This window comes from Poecilia mexicana, unplaced genomic scaffold, assembly GCF_051168715.1.
Source record: "Poecilia mexicana isolate PSO_F unplaced genomic scaffold, ASM5116871v1 scaffold_21, whole genome shotgun sequence".
NCBI lineage: Eukaryota > Metazoa > Chordata > Actinopteri > Cyprinodontiformes > Poeciliidae > Poecilia > Poecilia mexicana.
Genome location: NW_028263390.1, coordinates 1,854,908 through 1,878,930, shown reverse-complemented (window position 1 = coordinate 1,878,930; position 24,023 = coordinate 1,854,908). Strand labels below are relative to the sequence as shown.

At 39.4% G+C, this 24,023-nt stretch overlaps 2 protein-coding genes across 2 annotated transcripts; both read left to right on the top strand.

Annotated features, from left to right (window-relative positions):
* Positions 1–1,237: 1,237 nt before the first annotated feature.
* On the top strand, positions 1,238–19,708 carry znf292b (zinc finger protein 292b). The gene is made up of 8 exons (XM_015006386.2): positions 1,238–1,441; positions 3,528–3,682; positions 3,862–3,937; positions 8,734–8,869; positions 10,638–10,840; positions 12,014–12,150; positions 12,256–12,397; positions 12,572–19,708. The coding sequence occupies exons 1-8, from the start codon at positions 1,271–1,273 to the stop codon at positions 19,277–19,279; spliced, it is 7,728 nt and encodes a 2,575-aa protein (XP_014861872.2). The 5' UTR covers positions 1,238–1,270; the 3' UTR covers positions 19,280–19,708.
* A 2,055-nt stretch (positions 19,709–21,763) lies between these two features.
* Positions 21,764–23,866, top strand: smim8 (small integral membrane protein 8). The gene is made up of 2 exons (XM_015006401.2): positions 21,764–22,044; positions 22,578–23,866. Exons 1-2 carry the CDS (start codon positions 21,916–21,918, stop codon positions 22,734–22,736), a joined length of 288 nt encoding a protein of 95 aa, XP_014861887.1. The 5' UTR covers positions 21,764–21,915; the 3' UTR covers positions 22,737–23,866.
* The last annotated feature ends 157 nt before the right edge of the window (positions 23,867–24,023 follow it).

The window sequence follows — 24,023 nt, the reverse complement described above, 5'->3', positions numbered from 1 at the left end:
AAAGGGGATAGCACAAAATAGTGTTTGTACTATTTTGGATATGCAAAATAGTATAAATACCCAGACAGCTCCCACCACACGTCTGAATAACCATATGATCTCTGCTTGAGTCTGTTCAGGGGTGAACTGGCATATCGGATAATTTCCCTGTGGTCTGCTTCATTAATAGGCCGGTGACCCTCTGGGGTGAACGCTGTCCCATCCACCCCTGCATCATGCAGGACCCTCTTGTTTTGTGGCACTACTGTGTTTCAGATGTTTTAGAAAGTAAACTCGCAGATAAGTTTGCTAAAGAAGTAACTAAAAATACTTAAATTATTCTACAAATCTCATACAGCAGATCAGAGCAGTGTGCCTTGAGGACCAGGGTTGAGAAACTCTGGTCCTCAATTCTGGTTCACAATACAATTCAGTAGGTGGCAGTACACATTAAAATGCTGTTAGAAAACCGTCAGTAAAATCAAAAAAGAAAATGGTAATTCAGCCATTTGACTGAGATGTGCTGAATCAGAGATACATCTAAAAGTTGCAAGACATTGGCCCTTGCTTGAAGACCCCCACTTTAGACTCATATTGATTTGATCTGATATTCATTTACAGGTTCTTTTTCTACTATGACATATGAAAGTTGATTTGGAGATTATCCTGTCTTCCTCGGCTCTTGTCTTTTAATTAGTGTTGCTATGGCTATGTTCTAGAAAACTGTCCTTCAAAGAATTCTACAATTGCGCTGCTCAGACTGGCAGCATGTTGGAGTAGCTGTACTTTCATTGAAATTTTCACAGACTGGACTGGAGACGTAACAGTGAAGCCTCTATAAGAAGGGACAGAGCAGACTGGACTTCTTCAAGAAGTTAAGATCCTTCAAGGTTTGTATCAAGATGCTTCAGATCAGTCTGTTACTGAGAGCATCATCTCTTTTGCTGTCATCTGTTGAGGCAGCAGCATCAGAACCAGGGAGCTAAAAAGGCTCAACAGCCTTATAAAGAAGGCTGATTCTGTTCTGGTTCTATACTGGAGACCACTGTAGAACCTCTCTAGAAGCAAAGAAGCATCCATCCATCATCCATCCATCCATCCATGTAATTTTGAAATTATTTAGAAGGATGACATAATGATATATCATAATCTCAACGGCTGCTGTGAATTAGTAGAGAAGATTTTAACTTTTGAGATGTTTTTCTTTTATGCATAAACATATCTCGTCCTGCTGTGACGTAATTACGTCGATTCCGTTATGACGTATGAGTCGTACGCGCTGAAGTAGTGTATGAAGATGGCGGACGAGGAGGCCGAGCAAGACCGTGGTCTTGTGGACAGTATCAGCAAAACAATTGGGGAAGTCAGAAATTTGTTGGAAGGGCTACATGAAGTTGTGATTCGAGAAAGCGCAAACTCACCAGTTCAGTCCTCTTCTGACTATTGTCAGGAGTTTTGTAGGGTGAGTTACATTTCAATCATCTGCAAAACAGGCCATCTAAATACGGAGCTAACATGGATAATGCTGATGTACACTGAGTCTTGCATTGTCTGGTAAAAGGTCACTTTTCAGACCGGATTGTGTGTTTCATAGTTAGCTTTATGTTAATACTAGCAAAAGAAGCTAGAAGCTGTTGCGATTTGGTAACAACACACCACACACCCATCGATATGTCTTTTAGCATACGCTAGTGAGTTGTTTCTGTAAGGAGAAATGAACTGCAATGTTGACTCGTTGGAAGGGACGAGGTCTTGCTACAATGTTTAAGTGCAGACTCCACTCCATTTATATTGGTCCTTTTAATTTGGGCTTACTAAATTCGCTAGCTGCACTGTAGCGTAACAGTTTACAAGCAGAGTCTGAAGCTAGCACAGTGTTAGCTTATATCCGTTGATTGTAAAAGGTTGCGTGCAGGATGTGGACAGAATGTGGATGGTTGTCTTGGGAGACTGGTTTTGTGACGTGTTCATTATAGTAAGATTCACAAATTTTACTACTCCTCTCTTAATTGTTGCTGGTTTTTTCAGACGTATCGGAGAACAAAAAGAGAATTTGCGAGTTATAGCCATGGTCCGTTCTGGTGTGTACGTGCTGAATAAAACGTATGAGGATTTTTTTTTTCTGCGTAGCTTCACAAGGCAGCAAGCCATTCATTGGCTCCCATCTCCACTTTGTCCTGCACGGTTCACGTTAACCATCTGCACCATATTAAGGATGTAGAGTAATGATGGTCAGGGCGGATTCCCACTTATTGAATTTACCCAAAGTAAGCTAACACACACTATCGCGATATAAATGATCATTATGGTATTCCAACTTGTTTAATAAATTAGACTTTTACTTATCAAGCTAAAGTCACCAATGGGATTAAAATGTTCACTTACATTCACATGTTCTTTCGCATTATATTAGTTTAATAAAGTACTTTTAAGTGCATTTTGGATATTCAGTTTTAGTAGTACTTTGTTTCTTTGACTATAGCAAAGTTTTCAGTACGTGACTATGACTTTGTATTTTTGTGTTTTTCTGATGTAAACCACTTTGAAATGCCTTGTTGCTGAAAGGTTCTATACAAATAAAATTTGATTGATTGATGTTTTTGCCTTTTACAGTCCACAATATATTGCATACTATATTAACTTTTTCACCGTATTTTTATTTCAATGCCAAATATTTTCATCTTCCAACTTCTTTCCATTGTTGGATCAATTTTCCTGATTCTCAGTGCTAAGAACTAAGAAGGTAATTGATGACAGTTCGGTCTCACATTTGTAATTTATCAGTTTGAGCATTCTGCATTGTCACTATGCTTCCAAGAAAGGTGTGGTTTATTAATAAAAATCATAGCCTTCCATTGTCACTACCACCACTGGAAGATTTTCTAAATTGAACTTCATAATCTCTGAACTAAAACTCTGATCATCATTTTTTTTTTCTCTTAACACCTGGATTGTTTTTGTATGTTTCTACTATATTTTTTATATTTGTTGAAACATATTTGTTTATTATCATTAATTAAGAGTTGATACTTTTTAAATTTCCATGTGCTTTCTTGCACAATGACAAAGAAATTCTGGTTCTCGAGGTGGACCTGGTTCTACTTTACTTTCTAATAAAGTCTTCTAGGGGAGGTCAGGCTTTACCCATTACAGACTCATCAGTGACATAATTGCTACTTATAATAGTAATACATTTTACTTGTAAAAAAATAAATGCACTATTTATTTATTTATTTATTTATTTTTTACAAATAAATTTTATTGCAGAAAATAAAATGTATTTTCTTTAAGCGGCTGCTTAGTTCATGTATGCCTTGGGTCAGCTCTAAATGTGGCTCATTACCTGTCACAAAACCATTTTTAAATAAAAAACCATTGGGCTGCTAGTGGACTGCCTTGGCGCTCCAACCAACCAGGCTTAGCAGGTTTTCTGGGGAAAGCCTGGAGCTAATCCATTTGTACCTCTAAAGTTCAAACTTTAAGCTCTGATCTATTGGTAATGTATAAAATGTAAATTTTAAAACTGATTTAGATTCTTGTTCTTTCAGACACTCTTGGAGTTTGTAGGCCGTTGGAAGACGGAGGAAGAGCCTTTGCCGCTCGTACAGGTGTACATGGTCGCCCTGCTCAGCTTTGCGAAGGCTTCAGCTTACCTCTCTCTGCAATGTGAAAGTGTTCCACTTGTGGTTGAGAGACTTTCACTGTAAGTGAAATTAAACATTTATAATCCAAACGTCTGTCTGTCTGTCTGTCTGTCTGTCTGTCTGTCTGATATATATTACTTATAGCTTATATCTTTGTCATTAAGTCAGTATTGGTAAGTCTTATCAGATGAAAATTGATCAGTATTATGTTTGTGAATTCATGCCTTTCCTTTGACAGGAGCTTTTTGGAACTGTTGCTCTCACTTAAGACCCTTCCAGATGATTTATGGCAGTATTTCAAGTCGTCTGTGCAGGTAAAGATGGGAAGACAGCAATAGTCATTTCAGTCATTGGGTTTTGAAAGTACTAAAAGTGTTTCCTAAAGCAGGACTAGTCGAGAACCCCTGTCCTGAAATTTTTTGACTTCCCCTGCTCCAACACACCAGAATTAAATAATTACATTAGATTAGATTGGATTTATTGTCATTGTGCAGTAAGCAGTGCAGTGTGATTAATGGTACAGTTCTGCTTAGGGCCTTTATAACAATCAAGACACAGAAGACCAGACAGAAGTATGATCTGGGAAAGAAAGAAAACAAAAAACAAACTATTTTTCAGCAGTTTGTCTTTGCCTTATGCTCCTGCTCTGTTTCCCCAATGGCAGTAGGGTGAACAGGTGCTAGGCAGAATGATGGCAGTCTTTATTGATGCTCTGGACTCTGGAGAGATATCAGGAGCTCTGACCTGATGACCCTCTGCCTCACTCTGTGTCTTGATGGTTGGAACTTTTCTACATAGGCTCCATGAAGTAGAGATTAGATGGCTCTGCCCTATTCCTTTGTGGCTTGTCTTACACACAACAGCCACAGACACATTTGTTTGTATATTGAAACATTTCCACTTAATTCAAGCCTGTTGTTTGAAGAATGTAGAGTTTGTGAGCAGCAGGCTCACTGTTCTCATTTCTGTTAATATTCACAACATCTGAGGTCGACCATAATCCATGGAGACCCTGGTAGTCTTGATATCTCCTCTGGATGGAATGTAGGGCTGAAACGATTCCTCGAATGATTCGAGTACCTCGATTACTAAAATTCCTCGAGGAAAATTTACCTGCCTCGAAGCTTCGTTAATTTATGTTTTATTAGTTAGCGCACCGTGTTCCGGCCGGGACTTCATTTGCGTTGCGCGGAGCTCTCACTTCCGCCTCTGAGTTGTTGACAAAAGCTAAGTCTCAGCGGCATAAAGTCCAATCTTCAAGATTGGCCCGTGGGGATTTTATTGATTGATGATAATGCCCAACTTTTTATCGTTTTTGGGGAACCAATAAGCATCCTTAAAATGACTGGGGGAATGCCTGGACTACGGCAGCATTTCTCCTCCGGGGCTGCTGGTTGAAAGCGAACGGCGGGAAGAGCGCTGAGGTGAGCGGATAGACTGAACAGGGCGGGCGGCTGAGTAGCTGATGCTTACCGTGTAAATGTAGCTTTACCGACGAACCGCACAATAAATTTCATATCCCGGTCTGAAGAAACGGGTGGCGGAGCGCATCGTACATGGCTGGTAGATGAGTTTCTGAGTGTGACCAGTGAAGGTGTCGTAAATATCCCGTATTGCTTCCCCCCGTGTTCGTCCCCCGGTCTAACGGTTCGTCAGTCCGCTGGTCTATTTCCTCCCCTCCACCCCGTCTTACGTTCGTTCATTCGCCCTCTCCTCCCAGTCCAGGCGGCATTTCCCGTATTTTCAAACCCAAAGCGTGACAGGTTAGGTGGCAAGGTGAGTTTAATTAATCTATTAAACTCACTGAAGATGAATACATAAACTAAAAGCTGGATTGTAGACATTTTTTATAAGCATATTTGTGAGCCTGCCTCTTTGTTATTAAATTCAGTATAATTTCAGATTTTTCTATAACTTTTCTTCTGGTTAACTTAGAAAGTGAGCTATTATTGTTACAGGTTAGTTTTCTAAACTACAAAAAAGCAACTGTTAGGGATGCTCAAATATGAAAAATTGGACTGATATTGATATCTGATAGTAACACCGGTATTATGCCAGATTTACCAATATTTCATTTTAGAATTTTTTTTTTATCCGATTACTCGATTAATCGTAAGAATAATCGATAGATTACTCGATTACTAAAATATTCGTTTACAACAGCCCTAATGGAATGAATTATTATGTTAATGGAAATGGTTTTCCATTAAAAACCATGGTTTCATTTAATGGTAGCCATTAAATGAATAATTGTTAAATAAATAAAAAAATGACTTCATAATTAATTAAATTAATTAAAATTAACTTATCAAATTCTTACCAAATTTCAGGATGTGCAACTTGTCTGGTTGTTAAGAGAGCAGAAAACCGCTGCATCCGTGCACACTGCCATGGTAACCCTCCTGAGTGTTATTAGTAGCAGGACTCTGGAGAACCGAACTGGAAACTGACATTGTTCAGTCATTTCATTTAGGTTTGTTTGACCATGAACTAGGGCTGTTGTAAACGAATATTTTAGTAATCGAGTAATCTATCGATTATTCTTACGATTAATCGAGTAATCGGATAAAAAAAAATTATAAAATGAAATATTGGTAAATCTGGCATAATACCGGTGTTACTATCAGATATCAATATCAGTCCAATTTTTCATATTTGAGCATCCCTAACAGTTGCTTTTTTGAAGTTTAGAAAACTAACCTGTAACAATAATAGCTCACTTTCTAAGTTAACCAGAAGAAAAGTTATAGAAAAATCTGAAATTATATTGAATTTAATAACAAAGAGGCAGGCTCACAAATATGCTTATAAAAAATGTCTACAATCCAGCTTTTAGTTTATGTATTCATCTTCAGTGAGTTTAATAGATTAATTAAACTCACCTTGCCACCTAACCTGTCACGCTTTGGGTTTGAAAATACGGGAAATGCCGCCTGGAGTGGGAGAAGAGGGCGAATGAACGAACGTAAGATGGGGTGGAGGGGAGGAAATAGACCAGCGGACTGACGAACCGTTAGACCGGGGGACGAACACGGGGGGAAGCAATACGGGATATTTACGACACCTTCACTGGTCACACTCAGAAACTCATCTACCAGCCATGTACGATGCGCTCCGCCACCCGTTTCTTCAGACCAGGATATGAAATTTATTGTGCGGTTCGTCGGTAAAGCTACATTTACACGGTAAGCATCAGCTACTCAGCCGCCCGCCCTGTTCAGTCTATCCGCTCACCTCAGCGCTCTTCCCGCCGTTTGCTTTCAACCAGCAGCCCCAGAGGAGAAATGCTGCCGTACTCCAGGCATTCCCCCCAGTCATTTTAAGGATGCTTATTGGTTCCCCAAAAACGATAAAAAGTCGGGCATTATCATCAATCAATAAAATCCCCACGGGCCAATCTTGAAGATTGGACTTTATGCCGCTGAGACTTAGCTTTTGCCAACAACAAAGAGGCGGAAGTGAGAGCTCCGCGCAACGCAAATGAAGTCCCGGCCGGAACACGGTGCGCTAACTAATAAAACATAAATTAACGAAGCTTCGAGGCAGGTAAATTTTCCTCGAGGAATTTTAGTAATCGAGGTACTCGAATCATTCGAGGAATCGTTTCAGCCCTACCATGAACAAAAGGTTACCAGCCAAACCAGGAACTAGAACCTAGATTTATGTACAAAAGGTATTGACATTGTTCAAGTTGGGAGTTTGATCTTATTAAATTTCGGTATCCTAATTATTGTGTACAAACTTATCCTGGTTATCAGGATCATAGTTTAGTAAAACTGCATGCAAGAACGGATTATGATTTGAAATGAATGCACAGAATGTACACTGTGTTTATATATGTTAAGCTTTTTATTATTAATAATTATATCTAATATCACTAACCCACACAGAATGTGCTCAATTATATTAAGGATATCAGTACAAATATTGGTTTAATTGGATATAATATAAAGTTCCTACCTTCACCATTTGCATACAATTATTTTTCACAGGCACAGTAATTGCTCCAATAAAATATTTACAAACACTCCAGATTTTTTTTAAGTCTCAAATTATTATTATTACATACTAAATTTATATTTAAAATGTTAACCAAAATAATTGATTCCGATTGGAACAGATATTTCAAAAGAAAACAAAAGGAGTAAAAAAAAAAAAAAATATCGGATCAGAAAAAAAATGTAGCTGTTTTACCGTATTTTCCGCACTATAAGGCGCACCGGATTATAAGGTGCATAGAATAGACCCTACAGTAGAGGCTGGAGTTACATTTTGCATCCACTAGATGGAGCTCCACTAAACAGAATGTCAACAAAACAGTCCGACTCTGAGGAGAGCCTTCCACGACTGGGCCGGGTCGTGGCCTGACGATGGTCACCCTTCTCCGTTCACACACAGCATGTTCGTGGAGAACGTGGTGCTAAATAACCTGCAGACGACCTGATTCTAGACGGTCGGTAGGTAGATAGGTCAGTCAAACTTTATTAACAAACCAGCGTTCTGACAACTATCCCAGCATGCACCGCCCGCTTCTTCTTCTACAGGCGAAAATGAAGTCAGCGGCTGCTTACTGTAATTGCTAGAAATGTTGTTGCTCAATATTGGTCCATATATAAGGCACACCGGATTATAAGGCTCACTGTTGGCTTTTGAGGAAATTGAAAGTTTTTAGGTGCGCCTTATAGTGCGGAAAATACGGTAATTAAGATTTTATTTACAAACTGACTTGTCAAAAATATTTTTGCACTTCACAATCATAGCAAAATCTTTGACATTGCAGCACCCGGAGCCTTATATTTTTTGAATAGCTTTATACTTGCTTTATTTTGACAACTCATATCGTTATGTGCTCTAAGTCTTTGAAGTTGGAAAGCATCCTTTCCATCACCCTCATCTTTTGCTCCATTCACAGACTTTCTACCTATTTTTCATATTCAGAAAGTGTTTAATGATAAAAGACCATATGCTGCCATATTTTTGTTCATCACATTGGTTTAGCTAAGTATTACCTGGTTTCTGTTTATTACAAAGTACAAACATGCTTGGTAATTTGATTGCAGATTAAGACTGTTGCATGTTTCACTGCTGAAATAAACTCTGTTGTCTTTAGTTTGCACATGACAAACTTCAGGAGAATGGCATCACCCAGCTGTCGCTACTGTGTGTCCTGAGCCAACATGAAGGCATTTGGAGCCACAAAGTTCTGCAAAGTATTTTGTCTGATGAGAATCCTGCAACAGAACATGGTAAATTTTAAGATAAATATAAAATATATGAACAGTATGATAAGCGAAAAATAAACACGGGATGTCTTTTTGCTTTTGCTTCATAGCAAACACAGACCTAGATAATAAAGAGTCTGTCCAGGTCCTGGAAAAAAATAATCATTATGGATTTACAATATTTAAATTTTAACACTGAGATCAATAAAAGGAAGCAAAAAACAAAGGAATTTGCTTATATTTTGTTCACCGTATAACAGGAAAATTTATCCTGAATGCATTGAGTTTAAATAATTACGGTAGCTAACATTTATTTAAATCCAATAAGTTTTTCACATACTGTGTGCAGTGCTAATAGAATAACAAACAATATTTGTTCCTTATGTTTTTGTGGACTTAAAAGTGCACAAAAACTTAATTTATCTGCACTAAAAAACTTATAGTTTGAATTGAACCTTTGGCTTCAACCTCAATTTAACTCAAGCCATCAGTTTCCCCAAAGAGTCACTGTAGATGGTGATTGTGTGCGCAGGAAGCTCTTCTATAGCCGTCTGTGTTTCAGTAGTTCTGGAGATGCCTCAGACTGAAGATGCTCTGTTATTAGGGATTCTGGAGACAGATGTATGATTTGCCTGTTCATCTGACTTGCACACAAATGGAAGGTTGAGACAGAGGGAGAGCCGGCTTCTCCTGATCTTGTGAAAAACAATGGTGGGGAAGCAGCTTCATCCCAGAGAGAGCCCAGTAGAGACTATATTTCACCATCTACTGTTGATGACCGCTACTAATCCATTTCATTTCTTTTTCCTATTCTTCAAATCTGCCTGCTCCTATATTTAATTGGAATTAATCTTATCTGACCTCATAAGATGTTGATCAGGTATTCCTGGTAGCTTTAGACAATAAAATAAACACCCTCTTGCTAGCGGCAATGTTTCCATTAGAAAAACTGAGAGAAAACATTTTGAAAAGAAAAGATTGCAAGGCCACTTTATGCAGCACAGTTACTGAACCATTTACCAGTGACGTGAACAAGCTGATGATGAAGGTTGGCTGAGTTCTGGAGGACCATTCTGAACCCACTGTCCTGCTCCCACATACTTGAATGGCACACACGAACTGGAGTCGGAGAACCTCACTACAGAAATTGTTGTGCAATTTATCTGCACAACAATCTTTATGTTCTTTATTTCCTTCAGAAAATAAAGAACATAAACCATGGTGCCTTGATTCCCGCTCCCTCCATCTCTTGTTGTGTCCTTGGGCCTGGTGGTGCCAGTGTGTGGCAGCTTGGCCTCTGTCAGATTGCCCAGGGCAGCTGTGGCTACCATCTAGTAGCTTACCACCATCAGTGTGTGAATTACCAAATATAGTGTGAAGCGCTTTGGGGTCCTCTGGACGTCATAGGTACAGGTTATTTACCATTTTGCCATAATGGACCATCCCAAGTATGTTCTTTATGAAACTGTAATATAACAGTGGGTCTTCAGTAAGCAGCATCTGCAGTTATACAGACTGCTACAGGAGATCCTTCCTGCTCACAGACTTCCCCATCCATAATTACATAAAAAAATTGGTATCTACAATATTAAATTTCCTGTTTGGTATAAAATATTTTTAAAATAATGTGTAAACTCACTGTAAACACAACCTGTGTGTATTCCAGTAGGCTAAGTTGCCTCTACCTTACTGTGAGAGTTCAGTGAAGCTACTTTTGGATTATAGCAGAGTCACTTACATTGTTACAAAAAGTCTAAAATGAAAACCTGCCTTTGTGATTTAACTTTTTCAGTGGAGAAGTTCCTGGAGCATGAGGGCCCTGTGTTGCTGCAGATGAGAGTGAAGCAGCTGATAAAGGAGAAGCAGCTGGAGAAGGCTGCACTTCTAGCAAAGATGTGCACTGACTGTTCCGCCTTCCAAGCGAAGGGGGATTTCAAACAGATGTATCTTGTCTGCCTCTGTGGCATTTTGGAAAAAGATCAACTCATGGAGGAGGTAAGCAGATTCTACTTCAGGAATGAAAATAATTTTCATTCATGAAAAAATGTCAATAAAACTGATTTTTGTGCTTCTGCATAGATTTTGGACAGATTAAACCAAATATCAGCTTAAATCAGATCAATTGCAAATTCATATGGACAGATGGAATTAGTCGATCTCTTGTCTAAGAGAATCTTCTGGCTTCGTAGTCATGACTTCATGGTGCATGAAAATTATTCCTTATTTACAAGTTTCCCTTCAGTAGTACAGCTAAATTGATTAGATTTAAAGATGACACAGGTTTAGTTGGCCTTGATCAGAAAACTGGTCCCTCTTGTTCAGGGTCTGTGAGAGCTACTATCCTGCAACTTCTAGAAGCATCCCTGCTCCAACATATCTGAATCAAATTAAGTGCCTAGCAGTCCTCTGCAGAGCTGAATTACTCTTGGAGAGGGAATTTAGCCTTTTGATTCTGGTTTGTTGGAGCACTTGTGTATCTAAATGTTGCAGCCTGGTATCTCTGGAGGACTGAACTTGGTGAGCCCTGCTCTGTTTTTCTACAAAGCATAAAGCCTCTAAATAGTGGTTTAAGAAGTGCAAGCTAGAAATGTACCCAAACAGTAAAAAAATAGGAACTAATAGTTGTCTACATTAAACGGTACACTTATTGTAAATATGCAGACCTCTAAATATCTGCACATTTTTCTGTTGACATGAGCTTTGCTGAAAATGCAGATTATGTTTTAGAAAACCATCTTGAGCTATTCTCCTTGCCAGAGATGAGTTCTTGAAAAGCAAAAACAGTGTAGTTTTTAGAATATAGGACATGCCCAGATTCATGCCTTATGCTGTACTATTTTCTTTTTTAATTAAGGAATGTATCAGATTGTTACTGAGCTGTTGGCACTTTAGCTGGTGAATATCTACACTGTCCAAAAGAATATCTTAACAGAGAAAAATGAAAGTTATTCAAAAGTTTAAAGACATTATAAGACTTACTTCTTGGGTAGTTTCTTGTGGATAGCCAATCAGCTGCTCCGTGCACCTTCATTGAAGCACTGCGCATCTGAAATTTCTTGGGGTTAGCAGTGACAAAATAAATAATATTTTTAATATGCTTCTAATTAAATATTGTCACATAAAGTTGGACTGTAAATATAATTTGTGTGTGTGTGTGTGTTTGTTCAGCTTTCAAAAGAGGACTGCCACGACGCTATAGAAATGATTTGCAACCTGGAATCAGATGGAGATGATAGCGCAGCGTTCAGTTTATGTTCAGCCTTTCTAACCCGTCAGCTTCTCCAAGGAGACACATACTGTGCTTGGTAAGAACACTAAATGCCCCATCATGTTAACTGGTAAAAATGCTGGACAGGAGTTACCTTTGAATTATCTTAGTTTTATGTATTGTTTTCCTTTTTTAAATCCAGGGAGCTCACTCTGTTTTGGAGTAAGCTGCTAAAGCGGTTAGAGCCATCAGATCACGCCTTCCTGGATAGATGCCGGCAAATGTCAGTCTTATCCAAATCCGTGTATCACATCCTGTTCTTCATCAAGGTCATCCAGTCGGAGGTTTGTTGGTTGTCCCTAATGAGCTCACTGAAATATTTGAGATCTTGCTGTGTTTGTGTGTTGACATTCATTTATAAGCAGCCAGCTAAGGTTATGTTTTCCTTTGTAGCTTATTTTGAGTTGAGTAAGTTTAATGTTTTTGACCAATGACTGGGCTTCTTCCTTCTTTTGTAGATAACTCACGTTGGTCTACCAGTGTGTATCGAGTTGTGCATAATGGCGCTACGGATCACATCGGAGGATGACAAAGGAAAGGCCACAGTCTGTAAAACAATTTCCTGTTTGCTTCCAGCTGATCTGGAAGTTAAGAGAGCATGCCAACTAACAGAGTTCCTTCTGGAGCCCACTGTGGATTCATACTATGTTGTGGAGACACTTTACAATGAACCAGATCAAAAACTAGAGGAGGAAAATATGCCTATTCCCAACTCTCTGCGTTGTGATCTCCTACTGGTTTTAAAGACCCAGTGGCCTTTTGACCCAGAGTTCTGGGATTGGAAAACACTGAAGCGTCATTGTCTGTCTCTAATGGGTAATGAGGCTTCTATCGTCTCATCCATTGACTCTCTAAATGATTCTGAGAACACTGAGGAAGAAGAAGACTATATGAGTCTAAAGGACTTTAATTATATCCCAGACAGTATAGTCAGTGGCACATATGATCTTCAAGATGCAGCACACAAGAAACAGAAAAATCGAGAAATGAAGAAGCTGAGGGAAAAGGGCTTTGTATCTACCCGCTTTAGAAACTGGCAGGCCTACATGCAGTACTGTGTGCTCTGTGACAAAGAGTTTCTTGGTCACCGAATTGTTCGACATGCTCAGATTCATTTCAGCCATGGAATCTACACTTGTCCAATTTGTGCTGAGACGTTCATATCAAAAGACACATTCCTTCCCCATGTGACATCACATGTTAAACTTTCTTGCAAGGAAAGATTGACTGCAATGGAAACCAGCAGAGCACTGGTTAATTCCAAAGTGGCTGCCCCTTCCATTGCAATATTGAAAGCAAAAACACACAATGAACTTCAGAAGCTTAACAGTTCACTGAAACAAAACATTGCTAGAGTTCAGAGAACTCAGTCTCAAGTGAATAGATGTGATGTAGAAGTTAATGACGACAACATGTGCCCAGTGGGAACATGCAAGAGGAGGTTCAAGTTTATCAAAAACCTCATTGCTCATGTTAAAGACCACGGGGATAATGAAGAAGCAAAAACATTTCTTGAACTGCAGAACAACAAGGTGGTTTGCCAGTACTGTCGTCGCCACTTTGTTAGTGTCACCCATCTTAATGATCATTTACAAGTCCACTGTGGCGCAAAGCCTTATATTTGCATACAGTTAAACTGCAAGGCAAGTTTTGTGTCAAAAGCCAAACTCCTCTTACATAAGAAAACCCATTCAGATTTCATGGCTAAATGCATGTTTCCAAATTGTGGAAAAATCTTTAATGCCCCTTTTAAGCTCTTTGACCATGAGTCACATCATTACAAAACCTTTACTTGTAAAGCTGTTGGCTGTGGAAAGGTATTTCATTCTCAACAACAGCTAGATTTGCATGTAGAGAACCATGCTACCCAGGATAAAGACAGTTCACCTCGTTCACCGTCCTTTGCCAAGTCACAGCCTGGTTCTTCAACTAATGAGCTTTCTAGTCAATTTCCTGTTAAACAAGAACATTCCCAAGAAAACATCAACTCTGATGCTTCTTGTTATCCAAATTCGGGAGAATTTATGACCATACAAGGTTTGTTGAAGACTTCACCAGAACCTGTAGATACCATGGATGGATGCCAAGTCAAACCAGACCCTCCAAAATCACTGTTTCCAACCAGCAACATCTACAATTCCAATAATTCTCTCATTCAGTCTGTGCATTCCCATTTACTTGATTCCAGCAAAGAAAAAGATGAGGTTGGCGATCAGTCATTAGATCATAAGATTCCACCTCAAAATTATCCAGTACATCCATTTGAAGCCAGTGTAGGACAGCTTTTACAAAATCTGCCCCACACACTCCCCAGCAAAGTAAATACGGATGTAATGAATTACAAGTCTAACCATAACTTTATGTTACCTATGCTTCAAGGGCCAGTGTCTTGTAGGAGTAGTTTAGCAGTATCATTCCCCCACATTTCTTCGGATCCATCAGTGCCACAACCAATACCACCAAGAATAAACCCTCAACTCACTGAGAGCAATCAAGAGAACTTTGCTGCTCCCTCAAATGTCACAGCTCTCCCTCCAGAGCAGAGGCCAAGGTTCCACTGTGCATTTGGAACGTGTACAAAAACCTACAGCTCTTATAGAAGTGTTTCCAAGCACATGAAAGCAGTTCATCCAGAATTCTATGAGCAATGGAAAGTTGCCCGCACTGAAATCAAAATAAGCCACATTCCAGTGCTGAACACCTCATCAGGGCCTTTGAGTTCAGTCTCCTCACTACAGAAGAAGCAGGCTAGTCGTCGGGTTCAGGGAAATGGTATTATTCAGCCACATTCTTGTCTTAGCACAAGTACAACCTCTCAATATAGTGTCCCACAAAATCTCCCTTCATTTCCCCACAATCCAAACAGTTCGCTGCTAATGGCAAGTGTTTTAAATCCCATTGTCCTTTCTCAGTTAGGTGCTGATCAAAGTCCAATAACAACACAGTCTCAACTTTCAATGGGTCAAAATCCTGTTGCTGCTGAAAGTGAATTTGTTCCTAACCGTAATTCTTCCCAAGTATTCCCATCTAATCAGCATATGATACATGAGATTGATTCATCTAGTGCTCTTTTCCCACTTGGTATTTCTTCATCCTCTGTAATGGAATCAAAAGTTTGCCATTCAGAGTCCTTGGACTCACCACTTGATAAAAGTAGAGCCCAGTCTACTACTACTACTATGAGCACTCAAAGATCAATTGAGTTGTCACAAGAAATGGCAGCCTCCCAAACGTGTACTTCAAAGATGCAAAGCTGTGTAGTCTCACTTTCCAAGACTCCAGAGAAAACGAAGCCAAATCATGAGCTGTCCGATTTGTCAATTTTGGAGGAAGAGCAAAGCAGAACCATCCAGCCTAACTATTGCCCTGCTATCTCTGAAATTAATCTTGAGACTGAGAAGCAAGACAGGAAACACTCCAGGACCAAATGGCCTGCAATAATCAAAGATGGAAAATTTGTTTGTCGAAGGTGTTTTAGACAGTTTGATAATCCTCGATCTCTTGGTGGTCATTTGTCCAAGCGTGCAGTTTGCAAACCATATCAAGAATCGGCAATAAACACAGATTTACCGCAATCATTTCTTGATCTTCTAAATTCAGAACAAACGGTTGCCACATCCCAGACACAATCCTTTTACAATGGTGTTGCTCCATATCAGAAACCTGAAAAGAAGGTAATTGGTTTTTCTTCAGCTTCAAAACATTATCCCACTTCCCATTATCCTCAAAATAACATGCCATCATATGAAAACAGTCCCTCAAAAAATGTCATGCTTAAGCATCTTATGCCGGAATCCACTATGTCTGATCAGTTTGTTCCTCCATCGGACACCCAAACATTGTTCCAAAACAGCTATGTTTCTCATGCTGCAAGTGAGCATCTACTTGGTACCTCAGTTATACAACATACAGAAACTGTCCAGCTGAAGCAGAGAGTCAATTCATACTTTGCAACCCAGCCTCCTGAGTCACATGTGGAGAGGTTTCCTGTGAGTGAATTCTCTGATTCACTTCTTTCAGAAATCCTCACTGAGAACTCTGCTAGTGCTCTCCTGGGCAATACTCACAAAATCAAAAAAACTCCTGAATTAATTTTTCATGAAAGTTATCCCTCTAAGAAAACCATCTCAGCTCCAGATTCCTGTTCAAATGCCATGAAGCAAATGTTACCCGAGTTTCACTTTAGCCAAGCAGTAACAAGTGGTATGCAGGCCATGAGTCCATTGAAGACTACTGATAAAGATATCAAAAAGCGACTGCGTGAGCAGATTTTGGCTGGTGACTTTCAACGCAGAAACATTTGTCCTTCTGGAGATGTGAATCTAAAAACTTCGGGCTCAATCTGTAGTCCTTCCAATAATTCTGGATTTCAAAACTTGTCCTACGACGCAACAAGTCATTCAAAACCTCAAGGTCAAGTCCTTACAGGAAGTTCTCCAGTTACTTCAGAATATTCTGGTAAAATTGAAGACCTGCTGAACACCCAGAGCTTTACTGGTTTCAGAGAGACTCCCAGAATCCTCATAGATCTACCAAGCCCCCCAGTTACCGCAGCAACTGAACTTGATCCTGGACCTTCAGAGTTATCAGCCAGCCAGCAGCAATGGATGACTGACATTCAGTGTGCATTTGAAAGGCTTGACTTGATGAGAGAACTTCCTGATCAGTTGATAACTCCATTAAAACAAACTGGGTTTGAAAAAAGTAGACCTGTATCCTCTAAGGTGAAATCCCAAAATTTCACAGGAGTCACTTCAGTTCCATCAAAATCTGTTGTTGTTAAACCATTTACTTGTGAAGACATTGATTGCTCATTTAGTTCCGTTTCTAGTGATTCCCTGTGGAGGCATCTCTCCAAAGCTCACAACTACACAATTGGGATGGTTAATGAGGTCAAAAAAAGATATGGACAGTACGCTCCTTTCAAGTGCGAGAAATGTCCAAAAGCATTTACTCGAAACTCAAATCTTCGCATTCATTACCGGTCAGTTCACAAATTATCAAATAAAGAAATTGCTTTCCTGGATGAAAAGCGAAGGCTGGCGAAAGCTGAAGTATCTAATGCAAGTCAAAAAAAGCCTGTGGCCATAAGCCAGGTTCCATTGGCTCCAGTTACCACAGTTAACCATACAATTTTAGATAACAGTGCCTGTATAGATCCTCTCCAGGCTTCATTGAATCAGACATATGTTCCTTCGGCTAACCCAGCTGTAGCTAATCATGAATATCAAGGTCATAATCACTGCTCAGTTATCCATTCCTTAAAAGCTGTTCCCATGCAAAATCTAGAACAAACTCCACCTGCAAGGCCTCGGACCTTCCCAGCCTCACAGACAGCACAAGCAGGGATGTCTACTGAACAATGGTTCAAACAAGAAGGAAATCTGTCTGAATTGCATGCAGAAAGTCAGAATTTTCCTCTATTCCAAAATCTGTCTACCCTACCTCAAGCTCCACCAACTTATGAAAATGGCCCTTTCAAGATGCAAACAGTGGTTAAACAAAACAAAAACATTGTCAGGAAGTCTAAAGGGAAGAAGCCAAAATCAGAAGATGCTGTGAGTCCTTATAGACCATATCGCTGCGTCCATCAAGGTTGTGAGGCAGCCTTCACGATCCAGCAAAATCTGATCCTCCACTACAGGGCTGTGCACCAGTCTGCTTTGTCAGCACTGGTGGAGAGTGAGGAGCATCACCTGGGTGAGGAGAATGACCAAAGTGAGGAAGCAGATGAACTACTGGCCCATGTTAAGGAAGAGCCAGATCCCGAGTTGCTGCAGATTACAGAATTCAGATGTCAAGTCAAAGACTGCTGCTGTGTTTTTCAAGAAATCCCCAATCTTTTCCAGCACTATCTGCAGTTGCATGAATTCACAGATGATGAGGTGGAAGCACTATTGTTTGGTATAAGACTTGGCTGGTTTGCTTGTGGTCACCAAGGCTGCACAGAAACCTTCACTGCTTTCAGAAAGTATAAAAGTCACGTTAAAGAGCACCATAAAGACCTAAACCTTGCCAAACCTGAACAATTACAAGTTTTCAAGTGTGAAATCGAAGGCTGTGATCGTTCTTATGCTACAAAGTCAAACATGCTCAGACATATGATGAAAAAACATCAGGACTTGTACCAGCTTAAACTACAAAATAAACAAGTAGAAGAGGATGAAGAGAAGCAAAACTCAACATCTTCACATTACCAAATTACCAAAATAAGTAATGGCAAAGAAAATATAGAGAGCAACAAAAAGATTCCCCTGAGAGCTCATGACAGGAAGAAGGTAGACAAGTCAAAAAGCAAACACTGGCTTAAATATGGAAAACCTTCCTTGAAGTCTAAAGTGGATGCATCTGCCTTGTGCACCAAGAAATTTCACTTGCAGTATCCTTGTATGATCAAAGGTTGCACATCAGTCATGAAGTCTGAAAAGAGCATACTCAAACATTACATTGTACATGGACTGTCGGAAAAGTACTTGGAACAGCACAGGAGTCACTTCATATTCTGCAAGAAGTTCTCCAGGCATAAATGTCGTTCCATCAGGAGTGATGACTCCAAATCTGAGAACACCTCAGAGCAGTCGGACGTTGAGAAAACAGAAGCTGTCACAGATGAAGGGAAATATGAATATTCGAAGCCGGTCCTACGCAGAAGAAGCCCAACAGAGATGCCCATGACTTTGTTAAAAACTAAGTTATCAAAAAAGAAAAGTTCTGATGGACTTGTACTAAAACGTAAACGAGGACGACCAAGAAAATTTGGCGTAAATTTTGTTGGATCTAAAAAAGTCATTCGGCCAACTAAGACAACACCTGTTCAGGTCAAGGAAGAGAAGCAGACCTGCTCAGTAGTTCCAGAGGAGACAGAGCAGAGTGTGCCCCTGGCTTCCTTTAAACCTATGGGATTTGAAATGTCTTTCTTGCAATTCTTGGAAGAGACCAGAGAATCAGAGCAACACTTGATGAGGCCAGTTAAAGCAGAAAATGGTGAGAGCCAAACTAGTTCAAATGGCAAAAAGACCTGTGTCTGGTTCAGCAACCGTCAGAACTTAAAGTCACTTTGCAAAGTGAAAATAAAACTAGATCCAGCCTTTGAGGGTGTCATAGAGCCCATGTTGAAACAGCTGCAGGACATGGACCCAGCTGTAGTGTTAGAGAGATGTGACTAACTTTTTTTTGGAGGCTTTTTTTTTTATCCAATAGCTAAATCTCAGGATCTGAATTAGTCTGATTTGATGGACTAAACCAGTCTGTTTCACAGTACTATCTGTACAGGTTTTTTTCATATTGTAAAGTGTAAAGCATGTTCAAATGACATCAACTTATGGCGTCTAAATTATCCCTGTGGGAATTTGAGACAAATGAGCTTAATTCTGTGTGTAGTTTGTGAAGATATTGATCATTGCTTGTCGTGTGTGTGTATATATAGTTTTAAAAATCCCACTGCCACCAGCAGCCCTATTAAATTTTTGTATTATTTCAGTTGATTTTTTTGTCTTTTATAAGATCACAGAGCCCTCTTAAGTGCTGTTGCATGTGGACCTATAAAATGATTTTGTTAAATTTTTCTGAATTAAAGTCATTTGTTAAAATTCTCAGTGGTTTACTTTGACTGTTTAGTCATTGCTTGAGTACCTATTATCAAGAAGTTTTTAAATAAGGTAAAAAGTTGAAAAAACACACGCTGAGACTGTAGTATGGGGGTCCAAATATTCTTTTCTTAAAATTCTCTGGAACGGATAAAAAGACGACTCATTGCCTGTGGGTACTTTAGTAAAGCAGAAAGGAAAGAACTCGTTTCAGTGCATGTTATTTAGCAAGATTTGCCTTAACATCAATGGCGGTAAACATAAATCCCACTCTGCCCACAAAGTAAAACCTCACCTCTCACTAGCTTTAGCTTACTCTCTTAATCCTCCTGCGGTCTTAAGATGCGCTTTTACAAGTTTTTTTTTGTGTGTGCGATTTTGGGAACTGATGGTCTGATGGACACCACCCACCGTTTCCCTGCTCTCCAGCTGTGACATCTGCCAGGCTCCTCCTGAGCATTGTGCTAAAAGGGTTAAAATAAGACTTTGTTGCTAAAGGAACAAAAACTGAAGAGACAATTTACTGATCTACAACTGATTTTTCTAATCTAATTTCTAGGAATGGGACAAGTCAGTCAAAGTAATGTATGACCATATTGGTCATGCACTAAATTTTTTGATGTTACCAGAACATCAGCTATTCTCTTCAATTTGATACATGAATACTCATTACTTTTAATGATGTATGTGGCGAAGATTTACAGTATATTAGAGAAGTTCTCACCAGAGAAGGACTTGACAGTCGACTGAGGGATTTTTTTTTTTTTTTTTGGAGGAAAACATGATATAATTTTAAGATGCTGGATCAATTCTGCTCTGAATGGATCAGCTCTTAATTCTAAAAAAAATAATGGAATGTGTTGATCTTCCTCACCCAGTGTGCAGACCAGGTAGCATGCTTGGTCAATCCTGAGTGAAGTTGTCCTTAAGCCATCTTCAAATAAAACAAAATTGGTGTCAGACGTTTGTACTGGTCTGTGCAGCAACTATTTTTGTGCCCCTATCATTTTTTAAATTTTAGTAAAGGTTTCCAGAGGTTATGAAATGTCAACCAGCCTCCCACCTAATTCAAGTTCTCAAACACAATTGGTATCAATCAACTGTGCTACGTTTGTGCTGATAATTTTCCATTTGTACAGCTTTTGTTTAGAAAATATTACTGAAACAGGTCCTGGAGTGGCCTAGCTGGTCTCCAAACCTCAACCCCATAAAATTGTGGAGGGAGTTGAAAGTCTGTGTTGCCCAGTGACTGCCCCAAAGCATCAATACTCTAGAAGAGATCTGCATGGAGGAATAGGCCAAAATTCCAGCTACAGTGTGTGCAAACCTCTGAAGACTTTCTGGAAACATTTGACCTCTGTTATTGCCAACACAGGTTATGTTACAAAGTATTGAGTTGAAATTTTGTTACTGACCAAATACTTATCTTCCACCATAATTTACAAATTCTTTACAATGGATTTTGTTTTTTACTCATAGTTTAAGTATACCTATGATGAAAATTACACTTTCATCTTTCTAAGTAGGCTGATTAAATTCTTCTTTGCCCCACTCTATGTATGTAAATATGTTGCATGTATGTACCACATTTCCCCCCCTTTTTCTCTACATCCCTCACATTTGCCTTTTCTGTTTGTGCTGCACAGCACCAGTGCTGTTAAATGTGGCTCATATTTCGGCCCCTTTTCCTCTCCACCGTTGATTCATTTTATGGACTGTAACAGAAATATAGCCCGTCCAAATTCTGAGAATATATTCTGTTACCGGAACCTACTGGTATGATTGTTTAAACTCCTTTGGTCTGTGGTCCCTGAATCTTTCACAACAAATACCAGTCTGGTATTGTGAATATTTAAAAAATCTGTCACGACTGTGAGAGATTCGGTTGAGATCGAGTCGGGCCTGTTTCCATCTCACACAGAATCTAGTCTCCCTCCATTCTCAGACAAGTAGATTTTAGTGCCAACCCGCCCGACCCACTGACCGCGCAACTCGACGTTTTCCGTCCGGGAGTTGGGGTAAAATCGGGCTTTAAACGGAATGTTGTTTAAATCCAGCAGATGGCAGTCTGCACTTGGTTAGCATGAGGAAAACCAGAAGAAGAACAAGTGACAATGTTGTGAGGCAAACAAATCTGTCATTTGGGATAGTATTATGATCATTATAGATCCTTTGTCAGGTTTCTCCCGTTGAGTTCTGTGTGCTTTGGAGGGAACATGTTGGAAAAAGAAGCCGATAAGGGGAAGGAGAATGCCGGGGAGAAAGGCTTCCGGACGCCTGGGTTGAGAGGAGCACAGACCACCACACTGTTCCGTGCTGTCAATCCTGAACTCTTCATAAAACCGGTGAGACCCTAACACACACACACACAGAGAGAGAGAGAGAGAGAGAGATAGAGAGAGAGAGAGAGAGAGAGAGAAATAAAGTGTTATAGTTTTACAACATGGTAGCGCGATTTCAGAAAGTTTTAGATTAACTGTGTGGAGCCTCTGCTGCTGGCTCGCTAATTTTCTCGGCAGTTTTGCACACTTCTGTAGTTGACGCCCACTGATTGATTGATTGATTGATTGATTGATTGATTGATTGATTGATTGATCCCCCCACCTTTCTCAATGTGGAGCATTTATGCAGCATGAAACAGGAACTCTACTCCAGTCTGACTCTGAGACTTCCTAATCTGCTGGCCTGACCATGATCGCTGGCTCTCAGCGTTCATCTCCTCTAACGGCAGGTTTCAGAGCCATGACTCTATTGAAAACGTTAAAACTGACCCAATAAAAGCTCTGTGGATGGCTGATCTTAGTAGGATTGTGTTATGTTATTACCATGTGATAACACCCCTGTCAGGCTTTTAACATGGAGCTGTGTTGTTTTGCAGAATAAACCAGTGATGGTATTTGGGCTGGTGGCCATCACCTTGAGCGTGGGTTACCTGGGCTATCTGCACGCCATGAAAGAAAATGACCAGCAGCTTTATGAAGCGATAGACAGCGAAGGAGAGAGATACATGAAGAGGAAGACTTCCAAATGGGACTGATGGAGATCCATGCTGCACTGCATTAAACAGGCTGTTTATTGGTGTTTCAACAGAACAAACAACCAAGAAGATGTTCACACAAATTGTATCATGTCCACATATCTTCTGTGGCTCTTAAAAGCATAATATATGTGGAACCCACAAAGTATTTTTTGAAGTAATTCTAGAAGAAACATACAGGTAGAATTGCAGGTGTTTTTATTATATGAGCTGTTAGGTAAACATCTGTGACCTTCATATGTTCCATGTTAAAAAGAGAATATATATTTTGGTATCATTTCAAAAGTAATTATTTACAAACAAGCAATATAACTAACTTGGTATAACTTAATGAAAGTCCACTTGCTGGCTTGAAAATGAAATTAAAGTCAACAAGAAAATAGTTTTGGTTTTAACTCTGAAATTAAAGTTCATGGAATTGATTTAACAATCAGAAACAAATGTCTAAATTTAATTGGAAGGATTAACACCTCAATACTTGTAATAAAAATAGTAACTATGTGTCATGAAGAGGTGGTGAGGATGTTGCTGAGGACCCAGGTTGGAATGAATAAAGGGTGATGAATCCAGACATACTAAAATCCAGGCAGCACAGATTGAGTGGAAGGTTAATGCTCACAACTGGCAACCATCAAAAATACAATGACGGCAGACTCGAAAGCGACAAGGCAACTAGACAAGGACCCAACAAGGTACACGTGGGATTAAATACACAGGATAATCAGGGAAACGAGACACAGCTGGGAACAATCAAGGGGTAGACAGGACAACACGGAGACTCAATAGAAACAGAAACCTAAAGTAAACACAAAGAAAACTCAAATCCTCACATTATGATTTTGCAGTAAAATAATTGCACGTTTTTCTGTATGAAAAAATTACAGTATGTAAATTTTAAACATGTTATTTTTATTAATAAAAGTAGTCTCGGGTTTTTTTTTTAACATCAGTTAAGACCGTTGATATTATTATTATTGTTATTGTTATTATTACTTATTATTATTGTTGTTGTTTGTTTGTTGTTTGTTGTGTTGCAGACTTCTGCCCAGGTCCCTCTTGAAAATGAGATCTGGATCTCAACGGGATTTACCTGGTTAAATAAAGGAAATAAAAATATATTATTATTATTATTATTATATGTCTGGTGTATATCTGCATTTTTACTTAATTTGCAACTTACAGTATACAATGAAACAGTGAACGTGATAAAATAAACTGTAGGTCTATTTATTTATTGTTCCAGCGCAAGAAGGTAGACCAGAGAAATATACTGATGGGATGAAAAAC